This window comes from Polyodon spathula, chromosome 17 (genome assembly GCF_017654505.1).
Source record: "Polyodon spathula isolate WHYD16114869_AA chromosome 17, ASM1765450v1, whole genome shotgun sequence".
NCBI classification, from domain to species: domain Eukaryota; kingdom Metazoa; phylum Chordata; class Actinopteri; order Acipenseriformes; family Polyodontidae; genus Polyodon; species Polyodon spathula.
In genome coordinates, this window is record NC_054550.1 from 32,283,126 (window position 1) to 32,302,276 (window position 19,151).

Here is a 19,151-nt window from a genome sequence, read left to right on the forward strand (position 1 = left end):
GTTTTGACAGGGAGTAGTAGCAGATCCATACAGACAGCATTCTTTCTGATCAATTGTCAGGAGGCATTCATCATTATAATTCTCTTCCACATAGTAGCTGGGCTCAGCTGTCATTAAAATGTGTGAGATGTGAGGGGCTGTCAGCTTTTATAAAAAATAGTTTTAACACTTACTGCACAAAATCTAGCTCACAAGCATTTCTGGAAAATCTCACTAAATTCCAAACAACATAGCTCGGAGTAGCTGTATTGCAAGCTGTTAAAACAAAACAGTATTGTACATGAATAGTTTTCTTCAAAGATAACATGCAAGGCAACAGCTTTGGGCTTATCCCCTGGATAAACTGCATAAAGTTGTTGTTGTTGTTGTTGTTGTTAATAATAATAATAATAATAATAATAATAATAATAATAATAATAATAATAATAATATTAGCTACATGCAGTGATACAGTGCACTAGCTATGATACATGCTTTAAATTTAAGCTGTGGTGCCCATCTCCGCTTTAATTCAAGTGTTGTATATTAAATAAGGAGCAGTGTTAACTTTGACAATCGTGCTGTGTGCCACAATACAACACCAACAGATCCGATTCGTGACATCAGCTGTACCATATTGAGTTTATACCACACTATAAATTCACTGAACTGCAAAGCCAATTCAAAGTGGACCTCAGCCACTTACTACATTTCCTTCATCAGCATTTTCCTTTTTTAAGTAGTGTCCATTGACTAAATGTAATGTTTGTTATGATTAGAAACACCTGTATTTGAACTTAACAGTAAAGCCTTATATACTAGAGTAGGACAGGAATGGGTAATGGGTAACAGTGACACTTACAGCATGTAAACTGATCTCTGCTTTTAGACTTAAGGTCTCAACACAGCGGACACGATACGATTTGTCCAGTGATGAAATTGCATTTTTGCTGCGACGCTACCTTTCACACCAGTAGCATCAAAACAACTATCGCTGTGTCCTATATTAGACAAAATGAGTTCAAATGTATTAAAATTAGGTTTGGGTTTTGCAATACAATATTACAAATAACTGAGTTGCGCATGCACACGCATCTCTAATGATTTTATATATACATACATACATACATACATTGCCTATAGGAAGTATTCACCCCCCTGGACGTTTTCACAGTTTGTTATGTTACAACCTGAAATCTTGATGCTTTTAAATGGTAATTTACACAACCTACTCAACACTTTCAGTGTGTGAAAAAATTGGGGGGCGGGGGTTGAAAAAACAAATCAATTAAAAATAAAAACCTGAAAAGTTTCATTAGATTAATATTCACCTCCTTTGCTATGACACTCCTAAATAAGCTTGTAAAGCAGCTTCATGCTATGGGGATGCTTTTCATCGGCAGGCACTGGGAAGCTTGTCAGGGTAGAGGGCAAAATGAATGCAGCTAAATATAGGCAAATCACTGAGGAAAATCTGCTTCAGTCTGCAAAAGACCTAAGACTGGGACAGAGATTCACCTTTCAGCAGGACAATGACCCCAAGCACACAGCCAAAGCAATACTTGAGTGGCTTAAAAACAAGAAAGTGAGTGTCCTAGAGTGGCCCAGTCAAAACAAATTGACAGTTGACAGTCAGTTTAAATGCATCAAGATTCCAGGTTGTAACACAACAAACTGAAAACATCCAAGGGGGGTGAATACTTACTATAGGTACTGTGTGTTATATATATAATAACCATGTTTTATTGTAAAGATTATGTATTTATTCAAACACAGATTAATTTAAAGAAAAGCATCCAGAGATGAACGATCAACATAACGATTAAATACTAATAAAAAACACACAAATATATATTTTTAGTTTTGACATGATGTGATAGGCGACTCTCCTCTGATTTTGTATCATCAGCTGGAAAAAAATCACATGTATGTTAGTACTTTTATACTGCTAATAAAATTGTAGAATACATAATAGCTTTTCAGAATACTTAAGTCAGTAAAGGTAAACAAATCATACGCACCAGCTATATCCATTTCCCTGGAAATGGACTCCCAGGTGTTCTCCCTCACTGCCGTGTCTTTATCATTTTTCTGTCCTTTATTGTACAGCTCTGGGTATTTTGATACTGCAAGAATTATTTTTTTCTTCCACCGTTGTTTACTAAAGGCATGGAAGGAAAGCTGTTCCTCATTGGTCAGTGCCCTAGCTGGCGTGCGACAAAATTGCAGACTTAGACACCAATCCTATTTTTTTCACGTCACTTCTGTGTCAGTTCAGTGTCGCCCATCTTATCACGGGCAGTGTGAACGTCTTGTATTTCTTTTTGTCGTGGTGCGGTGTGTGGTACGACACATTCGTGGGTCTCGTGTCTGGTGTGTGGAACCCTTTAGTCACTGGACTTTCACTTATGCAGACACTTCCTCATAGACAGACATTCGGCATCCTAGAATATGAAAGCACTGTTTTATATAATTGATCTAAATGATGGGGTATCTTTATATTGTTGCTGATTTCAATCTTCACAAGGACTGTGTCTTTAAACTGTGGTGGAATTTAGGTCCACCTCTGTTCAAATCAATTGAATAGACCCTATGGTCTTACAAAACGACAATGTGTTTTTGTTTGAAATTTAGAATCACGGTAGGTGGACTTGCATTTTATAGACTTTAAAATGAAACAAAGCACAGCCAAATTTATTCTTCCGTTAGTCTAATTTCCACATTGGCGATCCGTGCTACAGTAGACTATTCCTAAACCAAGACCCTCAATTTTCAAAGCTCTCCAACATTCTTTGCTTTCGTATCTGGTCACATTTTCCTTTTATTGTTTTTAAGAAATGGAATTAAAGCAATTTATTTGAATGAAATGAAGGAAAGGATTATTGTCCTTTTTATTTTATTTTTTTTTTTTTTAATTATTTTATTGAAGTAGCCAAAAGCTTCCAGAAGTCATGTCATCAGATTGGAAGTCAGGGAGATGTTTTCATTTTCCAGGTCTGTCAGCCCTCACACTGTAAAGAGCACCAAAATAAACAGTGTCTGCAGAGAGGGAATGAAAGAGAATACTGTTTCAGAGCGCAAACACTGCAGCCCGATTGGACTCGGAATTCCTTTTCTATTGGATTCTTGGAGCTGAGCCAAGGAGACATTGCGGGGGGGGTGGAGGGGGCTGCTGACCAGCTGTTCATTTCTGCTGGTACCTGCTTGATTTATAAATACACATTTTTACTCCATAAACCAGTGCACTATGCAATTTAATGATTAATTAAATAAGAGTTAATTAAGAAATGGAGGAAATGCTTTGAAAATAGGCCAATATTCTGCCTCGACTTGTTCTTACTTGGTGGTGGTGGTGAGATGGGTTTTTTACTTTAAAAAAAAAAAAAAAAATATATATATATATATATATATATATATATATATATATATATATATATATATATATATATATATATAACTTAACTAACATTCACAAATAACAAAACTGTAGATGGATAATGTGCTCCCCTTTTTTCCAGTTGAAATAGGAAACTGCTGATGTTTCAGAACTTCACATAAGCAGCTTTTAAAAGTTCATTCAAGGGCTCCTACTCACACTTGCATTGTTATTTTCAAATTCTGAATCATTACCAGTTTTATTTCACTGTGAAAAAAGTGGCGCAAATCTTTGTGTTGAAGTAACATCTTAGTAAGTCTGTCCCAAAATGTGAAAATCAATGTACCATTTGAAATAAATACAAGTGTCAAATATAAAGATGATTTAATAATACTAAGTCTGCTTTTTCATTGAAACTGTGTGACAGTTTTAAATGATAAATGACCATTAAGAAAAAAACATTTCTTTTATGGTTGAAGAGTATGAGCAATCACTTCTTAACATAAGCATAACATAACAGTACAATGTACAGTATATGCCACCTGTTCGTACTTTTTAAAACTGATACAATACATAATCTTAAGCTGTGTTTTATAAGTCAAGTATATTTTTTTCCATAAGTTTCATTAGACCTGTCAACACAAATACTGCAAGACTCCATATGCTTTAGTAAAAGGGTTCCAGGTTTTAGTAATGTTTATAGTATTAGTTTTGCAGGCAAGTCAAAAAGCCAACAAACTGAAACATTTAATTAATTTACAGTGTGAATTGATGTCTTGAGACTATCTGGCTTCAGCTTTGCTTTAGTGAAATCAGTTTTTGGCATCAGTTCAGTGTGCTGCAAACTAGGAAAACATGAAATACTTTGATTTGGATGTTAACACCATGGTTCCTGTATCACTGTACTTTTTTTAGTTTGATCTCCAAGGGAAAAGAAAAGCAATTGAATGTTTTTTATATTCAAATAATACATTTGTCATTTTTCAGTAAGATGAACACTCAAATATATGAGACCTAAGACCCAAATCAAAAAATGTGTGTCTGGAAGTAAAAGTTAAGTGAAGTTTTAAGTTCATGGTTCCTAGTCATTTTGAACTCTTTAAGAGTTAGAAATTCTCCTAACTTCAGTGCTTGCACCACACTTTTGGGAAAGTTTCTTGACTTAATTTGCTGCTGTTTTCCCCCAAGCATTTTTTTACATGTTGTGTCTCATTTTTTTAATAGGTCTGTCTGTTTATAACCGTATGATTCACAATCCATCCCTGAAGAACAGGTGAAGGATCTGTCCATGTGCTTGCCCTGCCCCAACACATCATATTTGTAGAAAGACTGAGGGACACGAATCCTGTGACATCCAACAAGGACTATACGTATCTCTCTAATCAGTGAGAAACCATTCAGCTCTGGTAATGAGATAGATCAGAACGATATCACATGTGGTGCTGGAACCATTGACTGGGCATGTTATACAGTAATCAACAAAGGGAGGAAACTGATTTACTTTTACTAATGATGGATTATGAACCAGGCCAAGCTGAAATCATAAACTGCATCAAGGGAGTAAAATAATCAGCACAATAGTATAATTCAAAAAGATAAATAACTTCCAGTTCAGGATTTTTGTAATTAAACAATTTCAATTTCTTTGTGATTAAACAGTGAAGTGAACCTTTATTTTCCCCACAGTTGAAATTTACTGTGCCCATCCAAAACTATCCAGGCACTCCTGCTGTTAATGGTTCCTTGGCAGCCGCCATTCCAGAAATGCATTTTAGGGTAAAAGAAATAACAAACATCCAGCCCATTCATTCTGCATTGAAAGTAAATTTATATCATTTAGGGTACCATTTTTCAGTGTCCTGAGTTAGTCTCATATCATTATCATATACTGAAGTTGAACAAACCTTTAATTTTGAAAAACCTTACAATTTGAGTATTTTGTTTTAGCTATTATCAAGATGTTTTTTGAAGATGTATTGTTTTGTTTGTTAATCTAAAATAAAATGCAAGTTTGTATTTTTTTTGTAAAGAATGAACAGAGATTTGTAAATGGACCTCTTTTGTAATATTCATGTTAACCATGTAATGTTATATAATGAATGTAAATGTGTGTGTGTTTTTAGCAGACTTTTTTTATTTTTCACAATAAAAAAAAAAGAAATCAAAAGTTATTAAAAATATTTTAAATGCATTACATCACAGCTCTTTTTATACTATATAAAATAAACACATAAAACACTTAAAATATAAACACAGTATTTTGTACAGGTGCAGTTGAATTGTATCAATTGTATTAACTTCCCTACAGATTAATACTGTGACTGAAACTATGGGACATATTCACATCTTTAACTCTGAGTTACTTAGCAACACATGTGGTATTAAACACTTTATTTAATCCATCATAACATGCCATAAGGAGTTCATGAGTTCAATAGTTTCTGTGTAGGAGCCAATATTTCTAACCTTTAACTATGAAACGGTTAGTGTATGTCAGCGAAGTCCTGAAGTGGGTACTGTAAAACTAGAATTGACTATTAACTTTAACCAGTTTTTCACCTCTGATCATATTGTAGCAGTATTAATGAAAAAAATAAGTTTCATTTGTATATTTGAAAAAAACAAACAAACATCAGATACTTTTCAAATTACATGCAAACAAATCTGTGTTTCCAAGACCTTTTTTTTTAATATAACAAGTGTTTTACAGAGTAGTGTTTTTAAAAACAATGACAGTTTGATTTAGTGATGATTTTAATGAAATATTCACTAAGTGGCATACATTGTTTGTACAACTGCAGATATAGTTCTTCTGTTGATGAACAGAGGTAAAGGTAATCAGAATAACAATCCTATTTTACCATAGCTTTTTTTTTTTTTTTAATACTATTTTAAATCCATAAAGTTCAACAGCTTAGGTTCACATATGTGCACAGCGCTAATTTCCAGCATGGAGATCCTTTGGTACCAATTTTGGTACTCATTAGGTTTTAAGTTGAACCCCCTCCTCTGACCAATAGGTAGCTTCACACACAAAACTTGCTATTTTTTCTTCTATTTTTGAATCCGCTTTCTAGAACTTCCAATCCAGTAAGCATTTTCATTGTCTTGCTTGTTATTGGTTGTTACTTTGTCAAGTCGGCATACCGGCAGCTCTCCACATAACAGATTCTACACAACCGATCTTAATTAGAAACATCACAGCCTTTGTCTTTTTGTTTTTTTTTTTTTTTTTGGGGGACGTAAGATTAATTTGCTTGTGTATCAGTTGTAAGAGTCACTTTAGAATGCTGAAAAAACTTTAAATTTTCACTTTCAGGAGTCCACCAATTGTAAATCCTTTAACAAAGGTTAATATTAAAAGTCTTATTTGAGCTGTCAAGGCATTGTAAATCAGCTGCAAGTCCTTGACAGTAGCCAGCCATTTTGTTCTTTCAGAAGTATTCTCTACCATGTTAGGGGATCCTTCGGATGACAGAACTCTCAGTTCGACAGTCCTGCTGAATGGCACTTATTTGTGATTACTGATTGTTGGTTTCAGCTGCATTTGCAGGACTTTACAATCATGTTGGAGAGTTGCTCCACTTTGGGAGTCCGTCCTACATAATAGAGGATAGTCAGGGGTGCGAGGTCCTGAGGAACACAGCAGGGGGAAGCTGATGCTTCCGGATTTAAAGTGTTGTAGAGGCCCAGCACCTGTGTGAACAGAAAGAACCATGAACACAGAAAACAGATGCATAGGTTTCATATAATTATTTATCAGTGACTACTTACCCCTTGAAGCCTTAAACTACTACTACTTTGGGGTTACCTGAAACAATCTACAATCTCTAATCATACAGTTTGGTTATTATTTGGCACCTTTAACAAAAATCAATATGAATCAACACCTCATGTCTTGGGATGGATAACGTACCAACACAATGGGTATGACAGTTAACATTATTTAAAAAAAACACTGGAATTCCAAACAGGACTTTAGTGTCGATTGCTAGCATTCTATTTTGTAGTACTTTAGCTTCAGCCCCAGAAATAACACTTATCCAAGAAGGGGTCACCTGCTATATAAAAAACATTCGGCCTGGTCTCTCACCGTGCTGTGTGTGGTATCAGCACTCATGAGGTATGGGCAGGGACCCGAGCAGAAATTAGCATAGTAGCCTTTGGGTTCATGGATCCATTTCCAGCCCAGGTCCTGTCGGAAATCAATGTAGAGTGGACGCACACAGCAGTTTTCTTCATAATTTCTGCAAAGTTTAAACACACAAAAAAAAATGTTAATGATCCGACATGTGGGAAAGCCTGAAGTGAAGCAAGGGAGGCGTTGGCAGTGCCTTTCCATTCACACAGAACAGTTCTACAAGATTGTTTTCCACCCGGCAATATTTGGTAACATCCTGTTTAGAGCGCAGGCTGAGTCCTCTCTATCTGGGTCTCATACTCTGAGAAAGGAGAGCTAGAGAATGGAGAGGCCTGCACTTACGTGAAGCAGTAGTTGGTGTCGAGAGCCCGTTTGCGGCGGTGACTGCTAGATTGGGCGTCCAGGCGGTGAGGAGGCAGCATCATGAGGATGAGGTGAGGGTACAGCTGGTCCTTCTGTTTCTTCAGCTTCCCCAAATCCAAGCGGGTCTGCTCCTCGTATTCACCTTCCATGCCTGGGGATAGAAAACATCGGATCAAATTAACTCAGCTTCCCGGACAAGCACACAAACTTTTGGGAAGTTATAGAAAAAATAAAAATAAACTGGCACAGGTTCAGAAGTTCTAGATGTAGCTTTATTTTTTATTTGAATTATTAGACTGGTCACATATGATACAAAAAGATACACAGACAGCCATGGTCACTTGAGAGAATATATGACGGCTCCCTTTTACTCTCTTCCAAGTGTCTACAAGACCAGAGCCACTTTAGCACATTCCTTCTGGGTAACCAGCCATTCACAAATGTTCCCTTTGGTAACCCCAGAGACCACCTTTAAGTAAGATGCCATTCGGATACCCCTTTACAATGTAGTACTAAGAAATGAGTAAATTTCTACATTTTAAAAGGGGAAATCATTCTTCATAGATTGCAAAACCTCCAAAAATTGTATTATGGGAATCAAAGAATAACTAAAATGCCTCGGTTACCATGGTGTCCCGTCGTACCCGCATAGTAATCTAGGGGTTTTAAACATCTTCAGGGGCAAGCAATCTCATTAGAGAAAGTATACATATGTGTTATCTTAATTAAATATAAAAAAAATATATATATTATATATATATATATATATATATATATATTTAAAGGTGTCTCATTGTCAACCAGTCAACTCCAGTGACTTGCATTTACAAACTTACAGTAGCGGTTCAGTCATTACTTCTTAAGAAGTCTTGGATGGTAAGTGTAGTCAAATTAGACTGGCAGTACCTAAGATTTTGCCAACCAATTAGAAGCCAGAACCTCAATACATTTGTGCAAGCGCCTCCCCTGTATCGTATAGTGGATAGTACAGCTGTTCAAATATTGATTAGGTATTTTAATGGAACCCGCCAGGCTCCTAATATGATGCAAACAATTATATTAACGCCTCACCTTTGAATTTGACCTCAAGCACCTCGTTGATGTTTTCAATGATGTCCCCGTTGGGGTTGAATGTGTGACAGGGGCAGTGCACGCTTATCTCCAGGCCTAGATTGGTCTCTGATGAAACATGAAATGAAATCAACATTGAAGCCCACTGAAGCTGCCCCCCTTTCAGAGCTCCCAGTGAGGAGTATGCTTTACACTCATCCAACAACACCTACATTTCATCCAGATATTGTGCTTCACACCAGACTGGAGCACAGGAGCACTGGGTACACTCTGCCCTTGATATCACTTTCAGAATCACTTGTAATCAGGAGGTGTAGACAGTACCCAAAGCATTCAGGTTGTTTTGTGAACTTTAGCATTGGCTTATACTCATAATTATACACATAATGTTCTACTCAGTTCATTCTCTTTAAACCAACTACAATGAAACCAGTACAGAACTGTAGTGAAGGGACTAACCTCTATACATTAGCCATTCCCTTACAGTGTCAGTTACATCAAATGATATCCACTCATGCAAGCCCTTTGTCAGGATGTTTTTCCCCCCAATGTAACGCTGCTTTGCGATGTGGTCATCCGGCCTTAGAATCTGTGAAATGGAAGAGAAGCAGTTAGATAAAACATTTCAAATACTCTCCACCAGTTATTATTGTAACAGTTTACCTGTGACTACCAAAGGCCTTACTGACCCCTAAAAAAGCAATACATTGAGCATGCATTTTAGCAATGTTGTGCTTCATTTTTAAAGATACAACCCTCTTAGCCAAGCTACTAGAAACAGTACCCTGCTTTTCGTAAAGAATTAATTAAGTGGTTTGTTTTCAAAAGCATTGCAACTTCTTAAATACTGAAAACCTACTATAGACTGCACTCACTTCACTTGAGTTCTGATCTAATGATGTCTTTTTGGTACAGCATATGAAATATGAATTACGCTGTTACCCATACCTCCAGCTCGGGCTTGCTGTGTTCATTCTATTGCCACAGCCACTCTTAAAGCTGATGTTATTCTCATCTGTCAACGAGACATGGTACACTGGAGGGAGTTCTTTACATACCCCCTCAATGGTGACACAAAACATTGCAACACACAATACTCGATTAAAAAAAAGTCAAATCTACACAACTTTCCGCCAGTCATACTGCAGATAATATGTCTTTTTCGATCTCAACACACTACAAGATTCTGAACCCCTGACACTTATTTTATTATCTTGCAACTTGAGCATTTTAGCTTCCTGCAGTGTTATATTTTGGCCTGGCAGCTCTCACTGAAAATGGTTCGCAGTTGAAAGGCTGTCGTCTCTAACACAGGAAATGATGGAACTTGATCACGCTCACTCCTCCCTCGGGGGCATCTGGTGGAAAGTAAGGGAAAATATCCCCAGAAGACAGGTGCAGATGCTTCCTAGCTAATATTTCCTTCGCTAATACTTTTTCTTGTACCCCATTCTCATTATATAACTACACGTGGATATGATGTAGTATTAAAATAATACACTTTATCCTTTCTAAATCACCTAAGCGTATCAAACTATCAACTGCATCTTATTTTCTGTGGTTACAGTAGGTTTGTCGCACAATATGCCCTTCATAGAAAATGCTTGTCTGGTCCACAGCTCTTTCCTGTTGCATTGTATTTGAAACTTGGCTAGGCAACCTGGCTTTAAAATTGCTTCTATGGGAAAAACTTCATAACTCTGAACTGAGATTTCAAGATCCACCATCAATAATACATGTGTAAGTATTTGTTAGAACCACAGGAAGCAAAGACCCAAAGGAGCTGCAACTCAAGACAGGGGCCGGCCGGGGGCACTTCTGCTCATGCTAATAATTGTAAAGTCTTGCTTAGCATGTCTTTAAATGTCTTTTGTGAAAAAGACACTGTGATGAGTCAAAGGGATTTCGGTCTGTGATTCAGCCTCCCGACAGTAGATGGCATCAAACCAACTCGGGACTTCCCTTACCAAGATCTCGTGACCATGGCAAAAGTCATCTTTTGAGGGGCGGCACCTTGGTGAGGGGCGGAAGTACGAGTATGTAAATTCCAGCCCCTGGAGTCAAGTGAAGGATAAGGACACTTGGCAGCTGGGGATTGGTGTTCCACTGACTACAGAGGCGGGACATTACATACTAAAGGGAACGTACTGCTGTGTTCGGGGTTGGTCCGAAAGTAAAATAGGCGGAGTAACGGGTGGAGGGAGAGACTAGTTTGGTGCAGCGGGATTTTTTGAAAACACTAACATTTCTTTTGTCTTTTTTTGTTTATGTATGGTTCGCCACAAAGACGATTAAAGACGAGTCATCACGATCTGTTTTGGATTTCACGCCTGCACTCCTTCCCTCATGCCGTTTTGTTTTCTTTTGTTATTTAATTATTTTGTTGTGTATAGATAATAAAAATAAATTATTTTATTTCTGTACACATAAATTACTGTCTGGACATTCAATTTAATACACTCTCGCCTCACAGACACTGAAACTGTACCTTTACACACCTGGTAGAGTTCAATCCGTTGCTCACTGCGCTTGGCGCTAGAGTTCGGCACCCTGAGTGCCCGGAATTCTGCCCGGAACAGGTTAGTGGAGTTCTTCTCCATGGAGGAGACGTTAAAGCGAAACACCTTTGAGGTAATCCCTTTGGGGCAGTAAGGGAGGTCATCTGCAAAACAAGGAATATTTTCTGTGAGTTCTCAAAAAGAAATACGGAAGTCATCTGCCATGCCTAAGTCACAAACCTCTTTGCCAGAATGTTGTTGTCAATCCGACGGGAAATTGCATTTTAAACTTGGTTCTAATTGCTTATTGGAAATGCTGATGGTAGATTGCCTGAATGCACAGCATCTGTTAACTGCACTCTGACTAGAATTTGAAATATAGATCTACAGCACACAGTAACAAGGTTTGATGGTAAGTGTGGTTATAGCGGGTATTCAAGATTCTGCTGTTATCTGTGAAATAAACAGCAAGAAAACAGTAAACTGGTGTTCAAATCCCAACAACTGCTGCTAAAGTAAAGCTGCTTGAATTTCCAACAGTGTTTGGTGCTGAACAAAACATGGAAGCTGTTTTGATCAATATGGCTCTGCCAATCGGAGCCTCTCCTGGACAATGTGATGCAATACAATGTAATCCAATTACAAAAATGTGCAAACTATTGCTGCTAATATCCCCATAGTTTTTTATTTTTTTTTTATTTTTATTGCACAACATTAATATATAATGTGCCTGTGCAGAAGCAGAGGGATTTCATAGAAATCTCACAGCACCCTCCCACCCAGACATTAGCTGATTGTTCCAATGTTTCTGCTTATTTTTAAGTGACCTTTCCTGGTTGTGTTCTTGGCTCAGATATATAAGCCATGCACTTTCCAGTGGTCTGAAAAAGAGGAAGATAGCCCCTGCTTGGAGAGCTGATTTGAAATTCTAGTCAAGGTTTTCATTTCCTTTTGGATGACCTCATTTTTCCTATTGCGGTGGTTTTAGGTGGATTTCACATTATAGTTTATTTTTGCCAAAGGGTCTGAAGGTAATTTGTTCCGTGTCTGTGAGTGCTATAGATCACTGGAATAATTGCAGTGAAATGGGGGGTGGGGGGGATTTATTGTCCTCTTTAGAAAAACTAGAAGAACAGGACAGGTTGAAAACAAACAAACATGTCAACATTTTAATGTAGGCTGTAATAAATCATTGGGAGAGCAGCTTCCTGGCTGTAATCACACATCGGTGTTATGATGACCCCACAAATCATTCTTATAATGCTTAAGCTCTTAGGGTTTATTTATGGAACAAATCAGCAAGGGCCAAATACTTTTCTAGCAGTAGCTATTTTATTAACACCGTGCCAGGCATCACAACTCACTATGCTCGTGCTACAGAACAGAACTGTTCCCTGCTTTTATTAGTCTACGTTTTCTAAAAACCCCTAAAAAAGTCCAGCAAAAGTCTCACTTTGACTCCATGAAACGTGGAAGCAAGCGGGGCAGGGTGGCAATGATTACGTTGTCAGTTTGCTTCCAACTAAAGTGATTGAAAGAACATGTATTTTGGGCACTAATAACAAACAGCAGAGTGACAATTAAGGATTGGGTATGCAGGGTAGCAGAGCTCCACTGTCCCCACCCAAGGTAAGCTTTGCAGAAAACTGGCAGAAAAAACTGGTCCAAGCTCATCAAAGACCAGCACTAGGAAGACTAAATTGCCCTATTGCATAGCCCTATTGAACATCCGTTTCATGAATGTTAAGAGCCATACTCATTTTTGTATTTTATTTGTTACCTTTGAATAGCCAGTCTTGCACGGAAGATGCCAATTTTGAAATTCGAAAGCAATTTAGCTTGTGATTACATAAGTCCTGCAGGCATTTAAAAAGACTTGAAAAAACAAAGCCCTTCTCCTTTGCTTTTCCCTAAGCACTCTGCATGCCTCTCGGAGCCAAGAGGCCTAGGCTCCAACACCAATGGAGATCATCATTCACAAGTAAATGCCTGGCTCCCTCTGAACCAGACGCTGTAAGGCTTGTTCTCCTCAGCTTACAGTTCTGCAATAGCCAGCAGAGCAGAGATGAAGGCTTTTCAAAACACATTACGTAACACCATGGTGAAAAAAACAAAGAGTGAAACACACAAAGGCGGTTCAAATAATAGGAGGACAGAAAGGGCCACTTCAATCTAAGGTACCAGCTTCACATGTGACATGCTCGTACTTCATTGGGTTTACATTTCTTTTCTATGATCTGTTAGTTTTATTTTCTGTCCCTGTGACAATACAGTGACAGAGGTAAGGCGATGCAGTGGTTAATGCACTAGCCTGCACTCCAATGCACCTCTAGAGGCCTGAGTTTGCATCTGGCTTTAGCTCATGTGAAAGGAGTAGTGGTTTCAATTTTGTCCTCACATAAAACCACCACGCAATTTGGTAAAACAGTCTGCTTTTGGGAGATAACCAAGACTGGATAGCAGGGGTGGTCTCTCGGGTCAAAAGACTTGCTGTGGTAGAGCTTTGTGAGCAAACACCCGTACAGTCCAACTCATAACATGACAAAAGCTAACTGTAGTAACAGACTTCTATCCCACAGGAAGCTTTCTGCTTGATGCATGGCACAGATTGCTCTGTGCATTCCAGGTCAATTGCAATTTGACAGTAGACTAAGTTCAGGGCCAAAAAGGCAATTTGAAAGTCTTTAGTGTTTTGAGAATACATCATCTAGTCTTCAGATGTATTCGAGGTAGTATGTGTACGGAAAACACATTAGTTGTGTTAAGTGGAATGAACTTCAATCAGAAGATGGTTGTCAGAATTTAAAGAACCACACCCAACTGCAATACACTATGATCTTTAATGTGAAAATGTGTTTACGTATTTAAATGCCATGGTTACACAGCAACAGTGGAAGCTATAGCTTGTTTCATCCATCAGCTTTAATGGCTTCGTTTGAGAGGTGCTGCACCTTGCCACAAATGAAATATTAATTGTAAATAAAAGTTACATCTTTTAGACAAGATTCCGGGTTTAAGATTTTCTGTAGTAGTAGAAGATACTGTATCAAGTATGTTTGTAATATGTGTAAGGTTTTCCCACTACTAGAAAATCATTTAAAACACCTGATATCAGGATGTACAGGTGCCCAAACCAAACCCAGCACACACTCATCCAATCAAGTCCACAGTATGACTCCTGCAGTCTGATGGCTGCTGTGCGGCACACTTTGTGCGAGGTCAAGAAAACTAAACAATTCTCTAAATCATTAATGCTTCAGGGCACATGCAATGTTTTTAACGCTTCCCAAAAAGAAAGAGTTTTAAGTCCCATGACCGGGGCGGCTACTCAGTTGGTCTATAATGGCCACACCATCACTGTGCCAGTTCTGTGAGACCACCCACTTAAACACTGGCTAGGCGACAGTTTGCAAGCCCTGGTGGTGGAAATAATGTATGTGTTTGGGAATGTAAGGTTGGCAGGGATGGGGTTAAAGCTATCCCTGCCAGCAGTCACAGGTGTGGCCATTCCCCAGTTACGCAATTGGTGCTAATTGGGGAGTGGCCATAAAAACAGCCAGAAAGCCCTTGTCTGTTGGAGGACTTTGTGATTGTTTTGCAAGCTTTATACTGAAGGTGAATGCTGAGCTGAGCTGAGCTGAGCTGAGCTGAGGCCCAAGATATTACTGGCAGGAATTAGAGACTCAGACAGAAGCTGTAGTTCAAAGTGCAAAGCGCAAACTTATTTCAAGAAACAAACAAACGCAAAACACAGGAACAAAATAAACTGGCACTAGGGCCAAAACAGAGATTCAAACAAAACTATACAGGCTGGACATTGGCCTTCACTACAAAGTTTGCAAAACAATACATGCAGATAGATGAAATGGTAGCCTCTTTTTCCTACGTTCACCTGAAGAACAGACCTTTGAGGTCTTGAAAGCTTGTGGATAATTATTATTTAGTTAGTCCAATAAAAGGAGTCACTTCTCCTTCTCTTTGTCTATCAAAACTATAAAAAAATCACAGCAAACTCCTCCAACAAACGATTTGTCTCCTTTTCATACATGTAGCCACTCCCCAATTAACACCAATTACCTAGACTGCTGGCAGAGACCGACTTAACCCCATCCCTGCCAACCTTACATTCCCCCCCACACATAAAGCCATTACATAAAGCCAGCTCTGTTCTGAAAGTGTACAACTTCGACAGTACTCCCTACAGCAGGACGTTTCCCTCAGAGATCGTCCATCCGGCACTGCTCACACCCAACTGATGACATCAGAGTCCAGGGGGTACGACTCCCCTTTATTGAAGTTTACCTTGGTAATGTTTGGACAATAAATTAGCAGCTTACCACTGTTTTTCCGTGCTTATACCATGCATTTACTGTGCTTTATCAATTCGTTTTGAATGTTAAAACCCCTAAGATGTAAAAACTTTACCCACTTTGACAGTTAGGCACTGGGTGTTACCATTTACTTTCATCACCAGGGCGACTTGATGCAATGATCCTCCCCTGTAATATTATAACACACATAAGCAACAAGCAATAGTAATGGCGCACTTTTTTTCTTTTCAGGATAGAAATTGTGCCACATGCCACAATGCACTGCCAGGAACATCAGAAATCTGCACATTAGGAATCTTTCCCATAAACACGTTAGCACACTGCTGCTTATACCTTTCCATCTATAGTTTTTTCTTCATAATATCTGATGATACATTTAGCGCTGGCTGACTGACGGACAGCAATGATATATGAAATGTACTATCTGAACAGCTGACCCGCAGCAGCCTGAGTTCCCCCTCCCCAGTGTACTGTCAATGAACCCCCCCCCAACACAGCCTGCAGGGCCACCCTCTTCCCCAAGACTAACCCAGAAGCTTTCCTTTAGGTTCTTTTAATTCTGTGAGGATTTCACACTGACTGAAGAGCCCTTTAAAAAAGACAATTGACATGCACTAAAAGTGTAGTGTGCTAACCCTACACTGGCTTGCTGATACAGTTTGCAGCTGTTGAAATGCAGAGATAGAATTTATGGAAAACCACCTTCATTTGGTTGGATGGTCGTCCACCCCATAGACTAGTGGAGGAATAAGGAATTGTTTACTTCAAGCCAGGCCTATACTGTGTACTAAAATAGGTACATTATACTTAAAACTATGTTTGAGTTACTAATAATGCAATTTTACCAAGACTTCATATATGGGGAATTGTATTACTGCACTGTGCTGTAATTGTATAGCCACTGTACAGCAGTATAATAGTTTAGCAGCTTGTTGACATTGACAGTATTCACCGAATGAGAATATACACTATAAATAAATTACTTAAAAAAAAAAAAAAAAAAAAAAAAAAATCAATTAATAAATAAGCCTTACTATTTTCCGGGAGCCCCTGAATCATGTTGAACTTGTAGATCTCTTTCGCATAGTACTCCGTTTCTGTGTTGTCCTGAGCACAGCTCTGCTGCCTGTCCCTGGACAGTTCTTCTAGCAGTTCCTTTGTGCTGTTATAGAGAGCCAAGACCTGGAACGGGACCTGAGACGGACCCCCAGTATGCGGAGTGCTGGTGAGCCTCAGTTTACTCAATATTTGACCCCGGATGGCCTCGACCCGTTTCTTCTTAATGTTGTCTATGTCCACCGTGGTGCAAGTGGAGACTGACAAACTAACGGTCACAAAATCCAATAGCAGAAAAACCAAAAGTGCCTTGCCCAAATACATTTTTTTTTTTTAATAATAATAATAATAATAATAATAATAATAAATAATAATAATAATAATAATAAGAAGAGCTGTATCCTGTAGATGCCGAATCGAGTCGAGATTCTAAACTGCCTCTGAAAAAGTGTATAAAGTAGTTGGGAGAAAAAAAAAAAAAAAAAAAAAAAAAATCAACCAAAACTCTTCGAAAGTTTGGAGGTTTTTTTTTTCTTTTCTTATTTGCAATCAGTTGTGCTAATAAGCTCTATGTCTTGTCGACCTCATTTTTACAAAGGGTGTTTTATTATTTAAAAAAAAAATAAAAATACGATAATCCAGATCTTTATTCCAGCAATACTTAAATCACAATTCAGTAAGCATTCTCTCGGAGATTGTGATCCATTACCTCTCAAACTTCCCTTTCGTATATGTGTACTTCAATTCTTTTAATATAAAGAAAGGCATCTTTATTTTCCTGTTATTCTTCCTTTGTTTGCTCAATATTTTTCCAACTTTTCCAGCTTCCCTACGTGTCTGGCTCCAGCTCTGAAAAGTTCGCATCTATGCCTGCCTGATTTCTTTCACCCTGCCTCTCAGTCTTCTGTGTCTGTGTACGCTCCGAGTCCCTGACTTCAGCCTCTACTGAAATTTTATACTCACTTTTTCATGACGTTGCTGGAGGAGGGACTGTAAATTCTGACCCTTTATTAAACATAACTTAATCTTTTAAACAGACAACAACTTACTGGTACTACCGTACAAGTGGAAACAGTGCAAAACTTTAAATTACCAGGCTGACACATTACAGCCTATACAAATAAAGTACACACAAGCTGTGTTGTTGTGACGTTTTTGAAATATGACAACATATATCCATATATGTAACTTGTATAACACAAATGTGGATCATTATTACAATATTCTTAACACATATGCATAGAAATAAACAATATATATTTTTAAGTGGTCAGTTTTTTTTAGATCTATCACTATATAAACAGTTTATTACATCAGACACTAATTTATAAACACATGCTTCTTTTTCATCAGTGTGAGAACTTACTGCTTTCATATGCATCGCAAAATCGGAATAAACGAGAAGCACATGTTTTGCTGGCAAATCACTGAAAATACCATACATAGTCGCTTTCGATTCGAAATGCAAGTGAAGCGCGCCCTCTGGTGGCAGAACATAATAAAAGCCTTATTTTCTATGACATAAACCAGAGCAGAGAGCCGATTTAATGTTCTGTTTTGTTTAGTTAATGCCAGGTTCTTCGGTTTGCAAACCGCGTCAACGTGGAATTGACCTACAGATATTTAAAAAAAAAATCTATCTTTCAGGTAGATACACACACACACACACACACACACACACACACACACACACACACACACACACACACACACAATAAACAAACTATTAACACTTTACTGCTAAATAGCATTTAACTAGGTTAATGAACTCTTAAGCAATAACACTACTCGTTTCTTTTAGGCCTTCAGCTTAGTCTACAGTAGGTTAATAAGCTTATTTTTTATTTATTTATTTTTAGCAGTCCATACTACTAAAGATTGGCTGATGTTGTATATTATTATTAGTGTTATATTTAAGAGAACATCTAATATGTCAGAATTGACTGACCTGGATTCTGCAACGGACTCACAAGCGTAAACTGTATTGAATTGTAAGGTTGTGTCAGAATACTACACTGAATTGAACTGAACATCGCTATATAAGGCAAGGGTCCAAGTCGCCTAAATGCCGGTTTGCTGTCTCTGTCCTGGAAAACAATACTAGGATCTGGAATGGCTGGCACATCACCAACTATCATTGACTAACAAAAATAAACCACACGTTCTTACTGCACATGCCAGAGAGCTGACTTCAGCACAGTACGGTGCTTGCAGTTCCATGATGCAACACAGCATTGACATCAATTCTGCACGTTGGAGTTCATCATCAGTAACCTGATTCTTTATTTTCATATGGATAGGAGTTTGTGAATGCAGGCATGGTACACTAGGACTTT

The 19,151-nt window shown here is 38.1% G+C and overlaps 2 protein-coding genes across 6 annotated transcripts in view; one reads left to right on the forward strand and one right to left on the reverse strand.

Annotated features, from left to right (window-relative positions):
* Positions 1-5,474, forward strand: part of ttll5 (tubulin tyrosine ligase-like family, member 5) — a 51,945-nt gene extending 46,471 nt beyond the window's left edge. For all 5 annotated transcript variants that reach the window (XM_041275937.1, XM_041275941.1, XM_041275939.1 and 2 more), the window contains one exon: positions 4,580-5,474. In XM_041275937.1, coding sequence (XP_041131871.1) covers positions 4,580-4,632 — 53 coding nt within the window. In that variant the 3' untranslated portion in view covers positions 4,633-5,474. The remainder of the gene's footprint in view (positions 1-4,579) is intronic.
* Positions 5,475-6,096: 622 nt separating this feature from the next.
* On the reverse strand, positions 6,097-17,749 carry tgfb3 (transforming growth factor, beta 3). Its single transcript, XM_041275857.1, has 7 exons — positions 16,794-17,749; positions 11,429-11,592; positions 9,390-9,519; positions 8,931-9,038; positions 7,839-8,010; positions 7,449-7,602; positions 6,097-7,051 (listed from the first exon to the last, which is right to left on the reverse strand). Exons 1-7 carry the CDS (start codon positions 17,137-17,139, stop codon positions 6,893-6,895), a joined length of 1,233 nt encoding a protein of 410 aa, XP_041131791.1. The 5' UTR covers positions 17,140-17,749; the 3' UTR covers positions 6,097-6,892.
* Between the last annotated feature and the right edge of the window lie 1,402 nt (positions 17,750-19,151).

What these genes read in the sequence shown, in the direction of transcription:
- tgfb3 (XM_041275857.1), bottom strand. Translation starts at nt 17,139, where the DNA reads ATGTATTTGGGCAAGGCACTTTTGGTTTTTCTGCTATTGGATTTTGTG. An exon ending in AACGGATTGAACTCTACCAG is followed by an intron (nt 9,520 to 11,428) that starts GTGTGTAAAGGT and finishes TCCATTTCACAG; the next exon opens with ATTCTAAGGCCGGATGACCA. An exon ending in CTGATACCACACACAGCACG is followed by an intron (nt 7,052 to 7,448) that starts GTGAGAGACCAG and finishes CTGTTCACACAG; the next exon opens with GTGCTGGGCCTCTACAACAC.